The sequence below is a fragment of the Pristiophorus japonicus genome, chromosome 5 (assembly GCF_044704955.1).
Source record: "Pristiophorus japonicus isolate sPriJap1 chromosome 5, sPriJap1.hap1, whole genome shotgun sequence".
Lineage (NCBI taxonomy): Eukaryota > Metazoa > Chordata > Chondrichthyes > Pristiophoridae > Pristiophorus > Pristiophorus japonicus.
The window spans coordinates 233657155-233674260 of NC_091981.1; the positions used below are offsets into that span (position 1 = coordinate 233657155).

At 42.7% G+C, this 17106-nt stretch overlaps 1 protein-coding gene across 2 annotated transcripts in view; it reads right to left on the bottom strand.

The window, feature by feature from the left end:
- Positions 1–17106, bottom strand: part of nebl (nebulette) — a 403223-nt gene that overhangs the window by 240127 nt on the left and 145990 nt on the right. For both annotated transcript variants that reach the window (XM_070881396.1, XM_070881395.1), the window contains exon 3: positions 1088–1172. In XM_070881396.1, coding sequence (XP_070737497.1) covers positions 1088–1172 — 85 coding nt within the window. The remainder of the gene's footprint in view (positions 1–1087; positions 1173–17106) is intronic.

The following is a 17106-nucleotide window of genomic DNA, read 5'->3' on the forward strand; positions in this document are numbered from 1 at the left end:
TAATTTAAAAGAAGCATTTTCTTTGCTCTTCGCAGTTTTTATCTTTTTCCAGTAATCATTTTATATAATGTTTCACTTATCCTGTCCATTTTCTTTTTTTTGTGTGTCTTTTTCTCTCAAGGTTTTGACTGAGTGAAAGAGATCAAATGTCATTCAGGAATATTGATACTAAGATAGATAGATACTAAGATAAAGTGTGATGAAATGTGATGACAGAAAAAAATGATAGCAGAGAAATCAAGACAGGAAAACTGAATAGCTCCAGGTGAGAATGAAACAAAGACTAAGATTTTCTATAAAGACAAAAGCAAGGGAGTTTTCAAATGAAAAAAAAATTGTTCTGTGCATGGCCCAATTTGTATATACAAGATGATCAGTTAACTTACCTAGTTGTACAGTAACAATAGTTCAACGACACTATGTTTTCACACTGCATCAAATAACACAAACCATTATTGAAATTGGTTAACCTTTCCTCACGCATGAAAATCAACTTGTCCAATCTTACACCCTGCAGAGATTTGTGGAATCTATGGGAGATCCTGTTTACTCGTCGTTCAAAAGATTGCCCAAGGTTTTTTAAGACTTCAAGTCATTCTTGTGCGATGAAAATCTTTTCTCTGCTGGCTGCTACTATTTTACCAGTCTGGTTAGTTTCAGTCACGGTCCTGGGAGGCACAGGCCGACACCACTTTCCATACTTTAAAAATAAATTGACAATCTCACTCCAAGCCCACAAGAATGACAGATGTGGGAAATATAAAAATTAGCATTTGTACAGTAAATGGTGCTTGTTTGACATTGGTTTAAAACATTTCTTTGGATCACTGTGCAGGCAGTTTTACTCCAAATCTGACTCATACTATATTCAACCTCGGACTGTTTTATGCTGATACAGTGACAAAAGTGGTAACATCCCTCAGTTTGACAAGGACATAATTTAATGAAAAAATATGAAGGGGAGAAAATCAATTTATGCATATAGCTCATCTTTGAACATAAATGAGAGAACCTAATACTTTGAGCTGTTGAACTACTGGGAATTACCACACAAGAACAGACAATAGTTTTATATTGACAAGATTACCTGACTCTGCAGTTCACTTTGTTGCTTCAGGCGGAGGTTTTCTGGTGTATCAGCAACTATGGTGAATTGCTGCTTTGGGTAATGGCTGAAACAATATGAGAGAGCAACAATCAGAATCAATGTATTAATAGGTATGTTGAGTACAAAAATAAAAATATGTAGTTCACTTTTACAGAGTTACATTAGGTCCTGTATTAACTGATTTGAGTTTAATATTCATTGGAACAGTATGCGCTGGCAACATCAGATGGGTGTGCCGACATTTCCAGGAATAGGGGAAAGGAGCGGGTTGGTGTTTGGATTGGGGATCCTTTGGAGCAACATACTGGCACGGAGATCTGTAGCCTTGGTGTCAGCCAGCTTTTTCCTTCCATTAGACTCATCGGCCACTAGAGCCGGCTTCACTTTCACAGATTCTCATACTTCATAACCTAGTTACCTATCCCTACACTCTATCTTGTATGCGTCTTATTTCTTTCATTATGCCTCCTTTTGTCTCCTACGCACATCACTTCTGCCCTTTAACTATTGCCGGTTTTCCACCCAAGCACTCTGCAGGTCATTCCACTACTTGTCCTTTTGGATGGTCACTGTGTGTTTGTCTTTCTCCCCTTCCCATTATTCTATTCCTTTTTAAATGCTGTTCATCGATTATGGGCATGTATGAGGTGTGCACGAGAGCCCGTGGGGTCCCCGCAAATTCCGGGTTTAGGTATACGAAGCGCATGTGCCTAAACCTCTTGACAGATCAACCGCATCCGAAACTAAAGGACCTCCGCAGGCAGAGAGTTGGGCTATTTGCCCAACGAATGCCTGTGAAATTTTATCAGCGTAAGACTTTTAAAGTACAGAAAAATACAATTTTTAAATCAATCATTTAAAATCCTTTTAAATAAGGTAAATTTATTTTTAGACCCTTTAAAAGATGTAGTTATTTTTCAAAAAATTAAATTTGTGTTTTAAATAATTAATTAAATTCTATTTTTAGTAACTTGAAATGTGATTTTTTTTTTTTTAAAGTTATTTACAGTGTTTGTGTTTTTTTGGGGTTTTCCTATATATACGGAACTCACATGTATAAATGAGGATCCCCTACTCTGGTTGGTTGGGCCGGCCCACATGATCCTAGTGATGCATACGAAACCCATATACTCCTGGGGTATGTGGGCCTCTACACAGGCTTTCCCATAGAGGCCCAGGACCACAAGTCTTCGAACCTCCAGGACCACCAGGTACTTTCGTAGAAATTATTGCGGTTAGAGGCATCCGCCCCGTGGGAAATCTCTGATCGCAATTTCTAGGCCAATATCTTCCAGTTCTGAGAAAGAGTCCCATACCCAAACGTCGACACATTTGTGTACTCAACAGATGCTGCCTGACCTGCTGAGTATCTCCAGCATTTTAATTGATCATCTCACGTCAACTCGTGTGTTCCATACATACTCCAGGACTGCAGCACATCACCTCGGCTGACATTCAGTGCAGTACTGACTGTTGCACTGTTGAAGGTACCGTCTTTTGAACAAAATATTAAACCGAAGCCACATCTACCCTCTCAAGTGGATGTAAAAAAATCCCATGGGAGTTGTGTGTCTTGGCCGACATTTGTCCCTCCGCCAACATCACGGCTAGTTGCCCCACCTGGATGTGGGCAAATTAGCTACCCAGTTTCTCCACATTACAACAAATACAACACTTAAAAAGGAAAAGTACTACTACTTTGGATGCCCGGAGGTTGTGAGAGGGGCTTTTTAATGCAAGTTGTTTTCTTCACTCATCTCTGCAACGGTAGATTACTGAAAAGACACACCCTCCACATCATAGGGGATAAGGCAGTTACTGGAATAGCTGATTGATTTTTTTAAAATCTCATTTTATACATCTGATTAAGTAGTAATAGAATTGTGCCGTTCTGTCATTTAGTCATTCACTGAGCCGATTTACCCGGAAATCGGCACAATCCTGGCCTGCAAGACCATCAGCAAGCCGAGGCCATTAGAGGGAGTAGCGTGTGGTGAACCGGCCCAGGAGGCCGGGGCCATTAGAGGGAGTAGCGTGTGGTGAACCGGCCCAGAAATCGGCACAGGAGGCCGGGGCCATTAGTTGGAGCAGCGCGTGGCGAACCGGCCCAGAAGGCCGAGGCCATTAGAGGGAGTAGCGTGTGGCGAACTGGCCCAGAAATCGGCACAGGAGGCCGGGGCCATTAGTTGGAACAGCGTGCAGCAGTGCCACTGCAGGAGAGCGATGGCTGATTACAGTGTGGGCAGGTGCAGCAGGAGCGGCGAGGTCAGGACGAAGGAGCAGCAAGAGTCGTAGAGGGATGTGATTGGAGCCCACAAGAGGCGAAGGTTCAGGGCCCAGCAGAGGTGAGGGCCCAGGGGCAGCATGGGCCAGCCCACATTGCGCTCTAGGTCCGTGCAGCAGAACTGGTCTCCAGTCATCTTGGTTAATCTTTGTCACTAGACCAAGACCTAGCTCGGTCAAGCCCATGTGGTGGCTGGTGTGCAACAACCACCACACGTTAAAAAAAAATCCATGCACAGGCATCTTTCACAGTTCAGGATCTGAAATATAATTGAAACATCTGTGTACTCATCCATTTTTGGCAAGTCATCCTCGTTTCGAGGCACTGCCTATGATGATGATGGTATTCATGAGTTCACACATATATTGTTTTATTTTAAAACATTTGGATTTTCTACTTTTACAATTAACTTAATTATTAGCTGAAGCAGTACACAAGGGTCATTATTCTATGACCATATATGTTCAACTCAAAGTGGTCAAAGATCAAGCAATATGACTGAATTATTTTTGTTTCACTTTTCTGATAAGTTTCTCCTTGGTTCCTTCCTACTTTGTATAGATTGGGAAGCTGTGTTGTCGGGAATAGTGTGCCTCGACTTGCATTCTCCGACACCATGAGTTGGAACTTCAACGTCACCGTGGTACTACCAACAAATAACCTTTTCAACATATGCAAATTTCAGCAATATGTCACAAAGTAAAACAAACAGAACCAGGACAGCTATAAACAAATCAATTGCAAACAATAAGGAACTGTAGTTCAGTGAAGTATTCAGGGAATCACACTGCAAAGCAATAGGATTAAAGCATCAGCTCCCAGACTATGAAACCCACAATCTCCATCATCAACACAGGGGAATGTGCTACTTTAGCACCACTTTGCATATACTCAAAAAATAGAGACTTGCACAAATGTGGTTTCATTTAACCAGAGAACATACATGGTGAAACTCTGAGCGAATCTGATGTGGAATCTGGTCGAGTTCTTTGAAGTTCAGTTTCAGGATATGCACTAGAAAAAGGCGAGCATATTCATTTTATCATTATTGGCTTTCCTTAAATCAATATCAAAAGGAGGGACCTTCAAGATTTGTCATTACTGTAAATAGGCAATTAGGGGGATAACTGACCAGAGTTCCAGATTGACAGAACAGAATACTTTGATATTTAAAGCCTGATTCTATCCACTTCAATTCCACCCTTGGAAGAGCGGCAAATACCCGAGGAGTAGTCAGGAGAGGGGAAAGGGGATCGACAGGGGTGGGGCGGGGGGTTGGAAATAGACAGCTAGACTATCACAACAAGATGGCAGCCCATAGACACTGAATTAACAATCTAAATGGTCCTTGTCGAAGGGTTTCCTGAAGTCCATTTACACTAGTCCATTATATTTCCCAATCTATGATGTTTGTCGCTTCCTCAAAGAATTCTATTAGGTTTGTCAACTTCTATCGAATGAAAGAAGTCCCCATTTCTGTAGTGCCTCCTCGTAACTAAATCTTCTCTTCCATGGTATCATCTTGTGAATTTGTTCGTCGCCCCCTCTATACCCTGAAATCCTCGCTAAAATAATCCACCAAAACTGACCAGTAGTTTAAATGTGGCCTAACTAATACCTTGTGCAGGTTTAGCATAATTTCTTCACTTTTGTACCGAGCACTTTTGAGCAAGTAAGTGGGACACTCACAGGATGGCATTCGATAAGGTGCCACATAATAGGTTGTTAAGGGGTTGTGGGGTAAGGTATTAGCATGGATAAAGGATTGGTTAACAGACAGAAAACAGAGTATAGGGATAAACAGATCATTTTCTGGTTGGAAGGCTGTTACCAGTGGGATGCCGCAAGGATCAGTGCTTGGGCCTCAGCTATTTACAATCTATATTAATGACTTGGATGAAGGGACCGAGTGCAATGTATCCAAGTTTGCGGACGATAGAAAGCTAAGTGGAAAAGTAAGATATGAAGAGGATGCAAAGAGCCTGCAAAGGGATAATATAGACAGGTTAAGTGAATGGGCAATAAGGTGGAAGATGGAGTATAATGTGGGGAAATGTAAGGTTATTCACTTTGGTAGGAAGAATAGAAAAATAGAACATGTTTTAAATGGTGAGAAACTATTAAATGTCGGAGATTTGGGTGTCCTAGTACAAGAAACAGAGTTAGCATGTAGGTACAGAAAGCAATTAGGAAGGCAAATGGCATGATGACCTTTTATTGCTAGAGGGTTGGTACAAGAGTAAGGAAGTCTTGCTACAATTGTACAGGGTTCTGGTGAGACGAGATCTGGAGTACTGTGCACAATTTTGGTCTCCTTAATTAAGGAAAGGTATACTTGTCTTAGAGGTGGTGCAACAAAGGTTCACTAGATTGATTTCTGGGATGAGAGGGCTGTCCAATGAAGAGAGACTGATTAGATTGGGCCTATACTCTCTGGAGTTTAGAAGAATGAGAGGTGATCTCATTGAAACATAAGATTGTGAGGGGGATTGACAGGGTAGATGTGAGAGATTGTTTCCCCTGCCTGGAGAGTCTAGAACTAGGGGACACAGTCTCAGGATAAGGGGCTGGCCTTTTAAGACTGAGATGAGGAGGAATTTCATCATTTAGAAAGTTGTGTATCTTTAGAATTCTTTGCCCCAATGTGCCTTGGGTGCCGAGTCGTTTAGTATATTCAAGGCTGAGATAGATAGATTTTTGGACTCGAGGAATTAAGGGATATGAGATAAGGCAGGAAAGTGGAATTGAAGTCAAAGGTCAGCCATGATCTTACTGAATGGCGGAGCATGCTCGAGGGGCCTCGTGGTCTACTCCTGCTCCTATTTCTTACGTCCTTTTGTTCTTAAGGCAGCGAGGTCCTTCTTCAAATATGCAGATCAGATCAGAAAATGTCATCGGGACCTGATCTGCAATTTTAGTCATCTGGCAGCCAGGAACCATTCCTATGGAGACCATTCCCACGGGCCCCCAGCTGCCACCTCCTGCTGCCGAATTCCCACTCCTGCCCGCCAGGTGGGACTCCAGGAACATTTATTCAAATGAGGCCTGGCATATTGAAAAAAGAAATACACATATGAAAACTATCTAATAAATCTTAGTTTTGCTCTTAAAGTGGCAAGCTTTTATGATCTTATCTACTCATGGAGCTAGTTGATAGACACCTTACTGTAAATATATAGTACAATTTTGTAAAGGGCAAGTCATTCTATAACTTAAATCAAGATTCGTCAAGAAAATAACACGAGCTTGTAGTCAAAGCATATGCAGTCTATATGGTATATTTTGAATTTCAAAAAGCATTCAATGAAGTGCCAAGTGTCATTGCAAAGATCAAGCCCCATGGTATTAAATGTGAAGTGTTGGCATGGGTAGTGGCATAACTGGAGGATGAAAATAAACACATGGTGCTTTTCCGATTGGCAAGATATAGATGTCTACATGCCCACAGGATGTGTTGGAACCACTTCTTTTTTTAATCTTTTAAATTATTCACTTGCTCAATGTTCATTTAAGAAATTTACTTTTTATTTTAAACTTTAATCAAACTCTATTGCTTTCAAAAACGGAAGTGAAAGCTTATGGAGGCCAAAGATAGTCCAGAACCTAAAAGCAATTGGTAAAGATTTAATTTGCTGTTTGTTTACCAAGCACCATAACAAAAGCTTACTTATATCTCAAGTCAAGGACAAACACTCACAATGGTTTGGACAGTTTAGATTCACCAGAGAGTGATCTATGGTTTTATCATGAGCTATTCTCAGAATGTGTACAATACTGGCTAAGTCAAATTTATGGTCCATTCCTTGTAGTCCTGAGATGGTGGTGGAGGATCTTTCTCCTTCAGAGTCAGAAATAGAGTCCATTGGCAAGGGCACCAATTAAATGGATTGCTCTGTCCTAGATTTTGCCAATCTTCTTGCGTGTTGTTGCATCTATCCAGGTGGAGAAAATCTGGAAGTGATTCATTCATGGAAGAATACTCAACTCCTGTTCTGCTCTTGTAGTTACAGTTTTGACATGGCTGGCCCAGTTAAGCATCTAGTTAGTGATATGACACTGATGCTGGAGCACTTAATGTGGTGGTGTTATCGAAGGTTGGGGAAAGGTGGCGATGAATCTGCACAATGTATTGTTTGAAATAGCAGTTGGAATAGTGTGCACAGTTGTAGGCACCTCCATTGCAGAAAGGATATTGGAGCCATAGAAAAGGTGCAAAAACAGATTAATTAGGATACCACCAGCAAAGACAAGGTATGGTTATACTGAGAAATTTGGAAAGCTAAGACTGCATTCACTGGAGCAGAGACAGTTAATGGGGAATCTGATAAAAGTGTTCAAAATTTTGAAATAGCTTGAATGCGTAAATAGGCAAAGATTATTTCTGCTGCTAATGAATTGATAAAGGATCATAAATTCAAGATTAGATGAATAAAGAGGGAGATTAGAATTTTTTCACACCACAGGTTATTACAATGCATCACCACAAGTAACTATTGAAGCCAAGTCAATCACGACATTTGAGAAGGAATTAAATTAGAAAAATATTGAAAGATGCAGGAAAATAGAATTGAAGTAGATAGCTTTGATGTGGCCAGGCAAGACAGGTTAAATGGCACATAAAGTAACAAAATATCACAGCGATGAGGAGCCTGAATGCATCATTGGGGAAATATGAAGTCATGCATACCCGACACATAAGGAGGTCCTCAGACTAAAAACAAGATTTCTGAAACAAAACTAAATCCAAGCTTGATACTTTAATAAGCACGATTGGTGACGCGGAGGTCCTTGCCTGTAAGTAACCAAATTATTTTTGACTATCTCACTTAGTACAAATTGCCATATTGTTACTGCAGATTTCACAGACACAGGATGGATTGTAGAACTGCCTCCAGAGTTTAATCCGAAAGAGCCACAACCCATCCTCTACATTAACTGTGTATTCTTTTTTGGATCAAATAAATGAATTTCATCATCATCATCATCAGGTCATCATCAAGTTGTTAACATTTATATAAGGCAACTGTATAGCATTTTATATTTTAAAATAGGCATTTCATTTTGAGAACAAGGCTGGGTAATGAATATTTGAATTGAACACAATGAGACCATTTCAAAACCATTGTAATTCTAATATGATGACGCATAGAAGAAAAACTGAAAAGTATGGCGAAAGGTTTTATTTATCAAAACATTCTGCTGAAAAGCCTTGTGTATTATAAAATTTTAAGATGTTAAAATCTTGAAGATCATTGATAATGTACATTTCACAAGTATTTTTTCAACAAAAATGGGCAATATAATGTAGCAGTATTTTTTTTTAAACTGAGGTCAATGATTAATGCGTTGTGGTTGCCATGCTAATGGTGGTGCTAGTTCTTATGGCAACTAGAAAGCGTTAATCAGCAATTGCAGTTTAAAATTACTATCATTTTTTTTAAAGTATTGGCAACCAGTGAGAAGAGTCAAAAGCCAAGAGCCCATTTTGATAAAAATGCTGAACCCCCAACAATCTCTAGCAGTTTCCAAATATTCTATAAAAGGCAACATGCATTCAATCATTTCAGTTATGGGGGATGACTGGTCTGATTTCTGCTCATTTTTGAGATTGTGAAACTCATGAGTAACCTTTGTTATTCAAGAATAATAGGTAGTTCTATCTGTCATCATCATCATCACAGACAGTCCCTCAGAATCGAGGAAGATTTGCTTCCACTCCTGAAGTGAGTTCTTCGGTGGCTGAACAGTCCAATACGATAGCCACAGGCTCTGCCACAGGTGGGACAGATAGTCGTTGAGAGAAGGAGTGGGTGGGACTGGTTTGCCGCACGCTCCTTCCGCTGCCTGCGCTTGATTTCTGCATGCTCTCGGCGACGAGACTCAAGGAGCTCAACGTCCTCCCTGATGCACTTCCTCCACTTAGGGTGGTCTTTGGCCAGGGACTCCCACGTGTCAGTGGGGATGTCGCACTTTATCAAGGAGGCTTTGAGGGTGTTCTTGTAACATTTCTGCTGCCCACCATTGGCTCGTTTGTCGTGGACGAGTTCAGAGTAGAGCGCTTGCTTTGGGAGTCTTGTGTCTGGCATGCGAACTATGTGGCCCGCCCAATGGAGCTGATCAAGTGTGGTCAGTGCTTCAATGCTGGGTGTGTTGGCCTGGACGAGGACACTAACGTAGGTGTGTCTGTCCTCCGAGGGGATTTGTAAGATCTTGAAGACTTCGTTGGTGGTATTTCTCCAGTGACTTGAGGTTTCTACTGTACATGGTCCACATCCCTGAGCCATACAGGAGGGCAAGGATTACTAGATTATTTCAACTATTGAGGGTAGCTGTTCTGGTCCCTCTAGCTTGTTTCTGAGTGTGCGAAGCTAATAGGAAACCCTTATTTCCATCCTGGAATAGGATTTAACTCATGAATAATAGATATTTCAGGAGCAGGAATGTGTACTAATCACATGCCTCCTTGATGAACATAATGTAAAGTGGGTTTACTACTGCTGTTAACTAGTGCACTGTCATGCAACAAGAGTTCCCTATTCTGTAGACTATTGTTTGGCAGCATACAACAAAAACTTGTATTTATATAGCGCCTTTAACAGTGAAACATCCCAAAGCGCTTCACAGGAGTATTGAGATAAAAATTTGACACCGAGCCTCAAAAGTAGAAATTAGGGCAGGTGACCAAAAGCTTCGTCAAAGAGCTATGTTTTAAGGTGAGCCTTGAAGGAGGAAAGAGAGGTAGAGAGGCAGAGAGGTTTAGACACAAAGTTCCAGAACTTGGGGCCTATGCAATGGAGGGCACGGCCACCAATGGTTGAGCGATTATAATCAGGAATGCTCAGGAGGGCAGAATTAGAGGGGCGCAGACATCTCGGGGGAGAGGGCGTGTGGGGCTGGAGGAGATTACAGAGATAGGGAGGGGCAAAGCCATGGAGGGATTTGAAAATAAGGATGAGAATTTTGAAATCGAGGCATTGCTTAACCGGAAGCCAATGTAGGTCAGCGAGCATAGGGGTGATAGGTGAGCGGGACTCGATGCGAGTTAGGACCACGGGCAGCCGAGTTTTGGATCACCTCTGGTTTACATAGGGTAGAATGTGGGAGGCTAGCCAGAAGTGCATTGGAATATTCAAGTCTCGAGGTAACAAAGGCATGGATGAGGGCTTCAGCAGCGGATGAGCTGAGGCAAGGGCAATGTTACAAAGGTGGAAAAAGGCGGTCTTAGTTATGCTGCGGATGTGGTCGAAAGCTCATTTCAGAGTCAAATATGACACCAAGTTTGCAAACAGTCTGGTTCATCTTCAGACAGGAGTTGGGGAGAGGGATGGAGTCAGTGGCTAGGGAACGGAGTTTGTAGCAGCGACTGAAAACAATGGCTTTGGTCTTCCCAATAATCAATTGGAGAAAATTTCTGCTCATCCAGAATTCGATGTCGGTCAAGCAGTCTGACAATCTAGAGACCGTGGAGGGGTCGAGAGAAGTGGTGGTGAGGTAGAGCTGGATGTCATCAGTATACATGTGGAAGTGACATTGTTTCCGGATGATGTCACCAAGGGGCAACATGTAGATGAGAAATACGAGGGGGCCAAGGATAAATCCTTGGGGGACACTAGAGGTAACGATGCGGGGGTGTGAAGAGAAGCCGTTGCAGGTGATTCTCTGGCTTCGATTAGGTAGATAAGAATGGAACCAGGTGAGTGCGGTCCCACCCAGCTGGACGATGGGGGAGAGGCATTGGAGAAGGATAGAATGGTCAACCATGTCAAAAGTTGCAGACAAGTCAAGAAGGATGAGGAGGGATAGTTTGCCTTCGTCACAGTCACAAAGGATGTAATTTGTGACTTTGATGAGAGCCATTTCGTTACTGTGGCAGGCACGGTAACTGGATTGGAGGGATTCAAACATGGATTTGGGATGCGACAACACATTCAAGGACTTGAGAGGAAAGAGAGGTTGGAGATAGATTCAGCATCAGTTTTATATGCAGTGGAAACTTCACACATACTGGCGATAAACTCAGTTGGCGCATCTCACAGGAAGATTCTCACTGATGCTGTTGAGTTCATGCTGATCTCTTATCTGTATCTACCATTAGCCAAGTGGCAGGAAAATCTTTCCAAACCAAGTACATGGGGAAAGCACATCACATTAAATTCATTCTACACCTTCATAATTATTTGCAATAAAGACGACACACCATCTCAAACTTTACAGTCATTCTTTTCGTTTGAAATTTAGTTTTCCCAGATAAACAGAAGTAACAATAAATGTTTGGCTTAAATAAAGCACAAAAGATGTCCAGTGAAGCAAAGGAAAGCTTCAAAGAAAGAACTCCTGAATTATAGCCTTCCAAACCCATGCTGTTTCCTGCTGTGGCTGCACTGCTGCTGCTACATTCTTGTCATCTAATCTGCCTCCTCCTACTCCTTCACCATATCTTGCTCCTGTTTCTCTTACACAAATAAGCTCAAGCCTCTTTCACCAGTTATGTATTTCAACAGATACTGCCATTATTCCGACTCTCTCAGGTAACATTACCAGTGCCACCCCATCATGTGATCCAGCATCTGAATTATTTTGAACACCAAATGTCTCCTCAATTATATCAGTGTCTTCAATGTGCTTGCTTGTAGTTTCTTAGCTAGGGGTATACAGTGAGGTCATACTCACATCACCAAGTTCACTTTTTGTGGAAAAAGTGGAAACATTGTGATTACCTCAAGATATAAGTATCGGGTAGTCACATGCACAAATCATACATTCACATGCAGAATTTTTCAGCAGTAGTCACAGACTATTTGAATATTTATTGAGTGGTATATTTTTCTATTGCTGAATGCCAATTCAAGTTGAGCAGGTAATTGAATGGCCATATGGGCACAATCAATAGACATTCCACCATGGGTATGCTTTCATAAAATGCAGTCAGTTAGTCTCTCCACCTGTTGCTGAACACCTGCAATTAATTTAATGTCATCATCATAGGCAGTCCCTCAAAATTGAGGAAGACTTGCTTCCACTCTAAAAGTGAGTTCTCAGGTGACTGTACAGTTCAATACAGGAATTACAGTTTCTGTCACAGGTAGGACAGATAGTCGTTGGAGGAAAGGATGGATGGGGAGTCTGGTTTGCCGTACGCTCCTTCCGCTGCCTGCGCTTGTTTTCTGCATGTTCTCGGCGACAAGGTGCTCAACGGATGCTCTTCCTCCACTTGGGAGTCCCTGGTCAAAGACTGCCCTACGTGTCGGTGGGGATGTTGCATTTTATCAAGGAAGCTTTGAGGGTGTCCTTGAAACGTTTCCTCTGCCCACCTGGAGCTAGTTTGCCGTGTAGGAATTCAGAGTAGAGCGCTTTCTTTTGGAGTCTTGTGTCGGGCATGTGAATAATGTGGCCCGCCCAACGGAGCTAGTCGAGTGTGATCAGTGCTTCGATGCTGGGGATTTTGGCCTCATCGAGAACATTGACGTTGGTGCGTCTAACCTCCCAGGGGATTTGTAGGATCTTGCGGAGACATCGTTGGTGGTATTTCTCCAGCGATTTGAGGTGTCTACTATATATGGTCCACGTCTCAGCCATACAGGAGGACGCGTATCACTACAGCCCTGTAAACCATCAGCTTGGTGCCAGATTTCTGGGCCTGATCATCGAACACACTCTTCCTCAGGTGACCGAAGGCTGTGCTGGTGCACTGGAGGCAGTGTTGAACCTTGTCGTTGATGTCTGCCTGATAGAGAATTCAAACACGCTGCGAAAATTCACAGACCCCAAGTCAAAGCTGCTACGTGCTACTCAGCATGTTGCATTAAGTCATCAATCAACTTGACATTTTAGGACCTTGGGTAGCGAGCCAATTAAAGGTTAAAAGACGATCAAATGAGCCAATAAGGTCAAAGAAGGCAAGTTCTTTTCTGTAAATTGAACCAGGTATAAAAACAGCCATTTTGGTCAGGTGGTCTCAGAAGGACAAAGGCCTGGCTTAAAGCCAAGAGCTTGTTGCTGCTGCCAGAATAAAGTTACATTAAACCTACAATCGGAGTTCGTATTTCATTGGAAATTAAGAGATCTAACAATTTTGGCGTCACGAACAGGATCGCTGAGGAAAGAAACTGAATTTTGGACATCGGACCTACATACTGAGGTCAGGACTCCTCTTTATAAAAGTCCTCGGTCAAAAGTCTAAATTCGCCTCTCCTTCTACGCGATTCCAAAAGCCTTCGGTTGGTAGTCGGCTCGAACTCCCATAGACGTCTAACTTTGGCGATGTGTTAGTTAATTAATCACCGACCCACTGATCGGCTGGAAAGCCTTCGACTCGAGACCCCAGTAAAGAAATCAGTATTATGGCAGCAAGAGATAAGAGCAAAGAATTGCCTACAACTGTTAAAGGTGGGCGGGCACCATCTGAGGTTTCGATAGATGAAATCCTCCAACAGTTGAAAGAATACATAGTGCAACAATTCAACTTATCTAAAACCTGTATTAAGATCGAACAAAAATACGGTACCACCAAAGGACAATGGTCCTTGGACGAGATTAAAAGGGTCTGGGGAAAAACGACCCGTATGAAAAATAAAGAGCGAATCCGATGGTCCATAACCGTTTTGGGACAGATCCGACAGCGGAATGAAATTATAACGCGTTCCCAACATGATCGAGAACTGACCAGTACAAAGGACCAATTGCAAGCTGTTTGTGCACAGCTGCGACAGAAAAGACTTGAACTTGAAAAGTCAGAAACAGAAGTTAAAGATCTTAAAGGTGATATTAAAGAATGGAAAAAATCATTAGGTCAAGAGATAGTAATAGGAAAAGGAAAATGTATCGGTCAATTCCCAGGGTACCCATGTTTGGATGAATTAAAAGCGCAAACCCAAAGACACGACCAAGGAAGAGATACGGATTCTGAATCCTCTGACGATACAGGGTCGGAGGATGAAGAATTAGGGGTGTGCTTTGCCCCATTTAAAAAAAGACGAGTTGTAGTCAAATCAGAAGAGACTGCGGATGAGGGTGGAACCAAAAAAACGAGAAAGGGTGTATGCAGAATATTTAGTTCATGATCCGGCAGACCCAGAGAAAATTGATAAATGGTCCAAGGAATTGCCCAATCCAAAGGGGGAAGTGAAAACGTGGGACCAATTGGACCGCTTAAGAAATATATATCAACTTCATCCCTGGGGCGGAGTGCAAATTTTGACCATAATGGTGCCAAAAACACAGGGAAGAAAATTGCACGACAAGGTAGAAGCTGCTTTAGGGCAGGATGAGCAAGAATTAAACGTAGGATGGGAGGCGATTAAACACTGGCTGCAAGCCTTCAGTCCAGCTAAGACAGACTGGGGGAAAAATTGCAGCCTGCTAACAGAAAGGAACAGAGGAGGTCCTGGAGTATGACGAGCGGTTTAGATGCACGTGGCTAGAACATTCAGGTATGAATAATACAGATGAGGAAATGGATGAACAAGTGTTTGGACCCCTGAAAGCAGCTATCGTCAGCAGGTCTAAAGCCAGAACTGTCCAAAATGCTTAAGGTAGTGTTACTGGACTGGGAAAGTAGAGAAACTACCTTTGCAGCATTGGCGGATCGATGTAACCAATTAGATCGGGATATGGGAGCTAAAGTCCGAACTGTACAGGCTATGGGATGGAAATCCCAGGATTCCGATAAACAGTTATTAGGAAAATTACCCAGAAAATATCATTATTGTGGGAAAGAGTCACTGGGCCAAGGCTTGCAGGGCAAAACAGCAAGGTTGCAGCCGGGGAAGAAGACGCAGCCAGGGATACAATTCAGCCAACAAGCCAGGCTTGTCACAAGATAATGACCTCATAGAAGCATTTAAGCGACTGACAATACAACAACAGAAGGAGTTACTTGGGATAGCAAAAAACGATTAGAGCCCACCCTGGCCCCCCTCCTCGCACTAATACAACAAAGGGGAGATGGGCTATATATAACTGTGAGGGTGGGCGATAAGGATGTGGACTGTCTTTTAGACACAGGGGCGGAATTAACATGCTTACCCCTACAATATGGAGACTTTTTGCCGTTGGATGGAAGGGCACATACAGCCTATGGAGTTGGGGGCCATAAAATGGAAATTAAAAGGACAACACCGGTACTTATAGGGCTGGGTCCACATGAACTAACCACGCCGGTCTGGATAGGCCCAGTAGATAAAACCCTTTTGGGAATGGACGTTCTAATTCAAGTAGATTCATCATTGCATTTCGAGGATGGTCGGATGACATGGTCAATTAGAACTTTGGAGAAAGAAGAATTGAAGGAACACCCGATATGGGCTAAAGATAAGAATGATTGTGGCCTACTCCAGATGGAGCCTGCGTCATTTACCGGGACAAAGCCTCCATGCACTAACAGTATCCCATCAGTCCAACTGCCATCGCGGGAATCTTACCGGTTATTCAGCAATTGGAGAAACAAGGGGTGCTTATTAAAATGCATAGCTCCTTCAATAGCCCCATGTGGCCGGTACAGAAATCTAATGAGACTTAGCGTTTGACTGTCAATTATAGGAAAGCTAACCAGTGTATTGATCAAAAAGCTCCTTTGGTCGCAGATCCCTCCACCATTTTTAATGCCCTCAAACCGGAACATAAATATTTCTCGGTTATAGATATGGCCAACGGATTTTGGTCGGTGCCTCTGGCACTGGAGGTTCGACAGTGGTTTGCTTTCACTGTCCAAGGACAACAGTATACTTGGACCCGGTTACCGTAGGGTTTCCACAACAGCCCTACAGTATTCCACTTGGCTTTACAAAGCCATTTGCGAGAATTACCTCCCCTGTCATCCACAGTCATCCAATATGTAGACGATATCCTGCTAGCTTCAAACATGGAACAGCAGCATGAATAAGAGTTACGAGCTTTGCTGGACCACCTTTGGCTGAAAGGACATAAAGCCAGCAATGACAAAGCACAAGTATCCCAAGAAGAGGTTATATACCTGGGACAAAAGATTTCACAAGGAAAGAGAGAACTTACCCAGGATAGAACTGCAGTCATTCGGGCTGCTAAAAAACCCACCACTATTCAGGAACTAAGGTCTTTTTTGGGATTGTGTAACTTTAACAGAAATTGGATTGACTCCTTCACACAGCTTGCTCAGCCATTGAATTATATCTTAAAGGGGAAACGTGCCTCTAAATAAGCCATCATCCTCACTAAGGAACAGCAAGAGGCCTTCCTAAGTTTGAAAAAGGCTGTGTGTTCGGCACCGGCTCTTGGAATCCCCGACAGTGATAAGCCATTTACCCTGTTTGTCCATGAGAAAGAAGGATATATGACAGCTATACTGACACAAGAACATGGGGATCGGCAAAGACCTATTGGCTATTATTCGGCAAAACTGGATGCGGTAGCCCTCGGATGGGGAAGTTGCCCAAGGGCCATGGAAGCTACATGTCGAGCGGTAATGATCACACCGTACACGCTTTGCTGTCTATGAATAGAATGTCTCAGGTGACAGCAGCTAAATGGACCCGCTGGACAGCAGTTTTGGAAGCTCCTAATCTCCATATCGTCTGGGCCAGCCCGGTTAATCCGGCAACTATGCTCCCGATGTCAGAATCGAGGGAGCAAGAGGGGGGAGAATGTGAAGAGCATGACTGCGTGGAGATTTTAAAAGAAACAGAAGAAGCAGCCTTAGCAGCAGAGGAGCCTCTACACAACCCAGACCTCATCCTGTTTA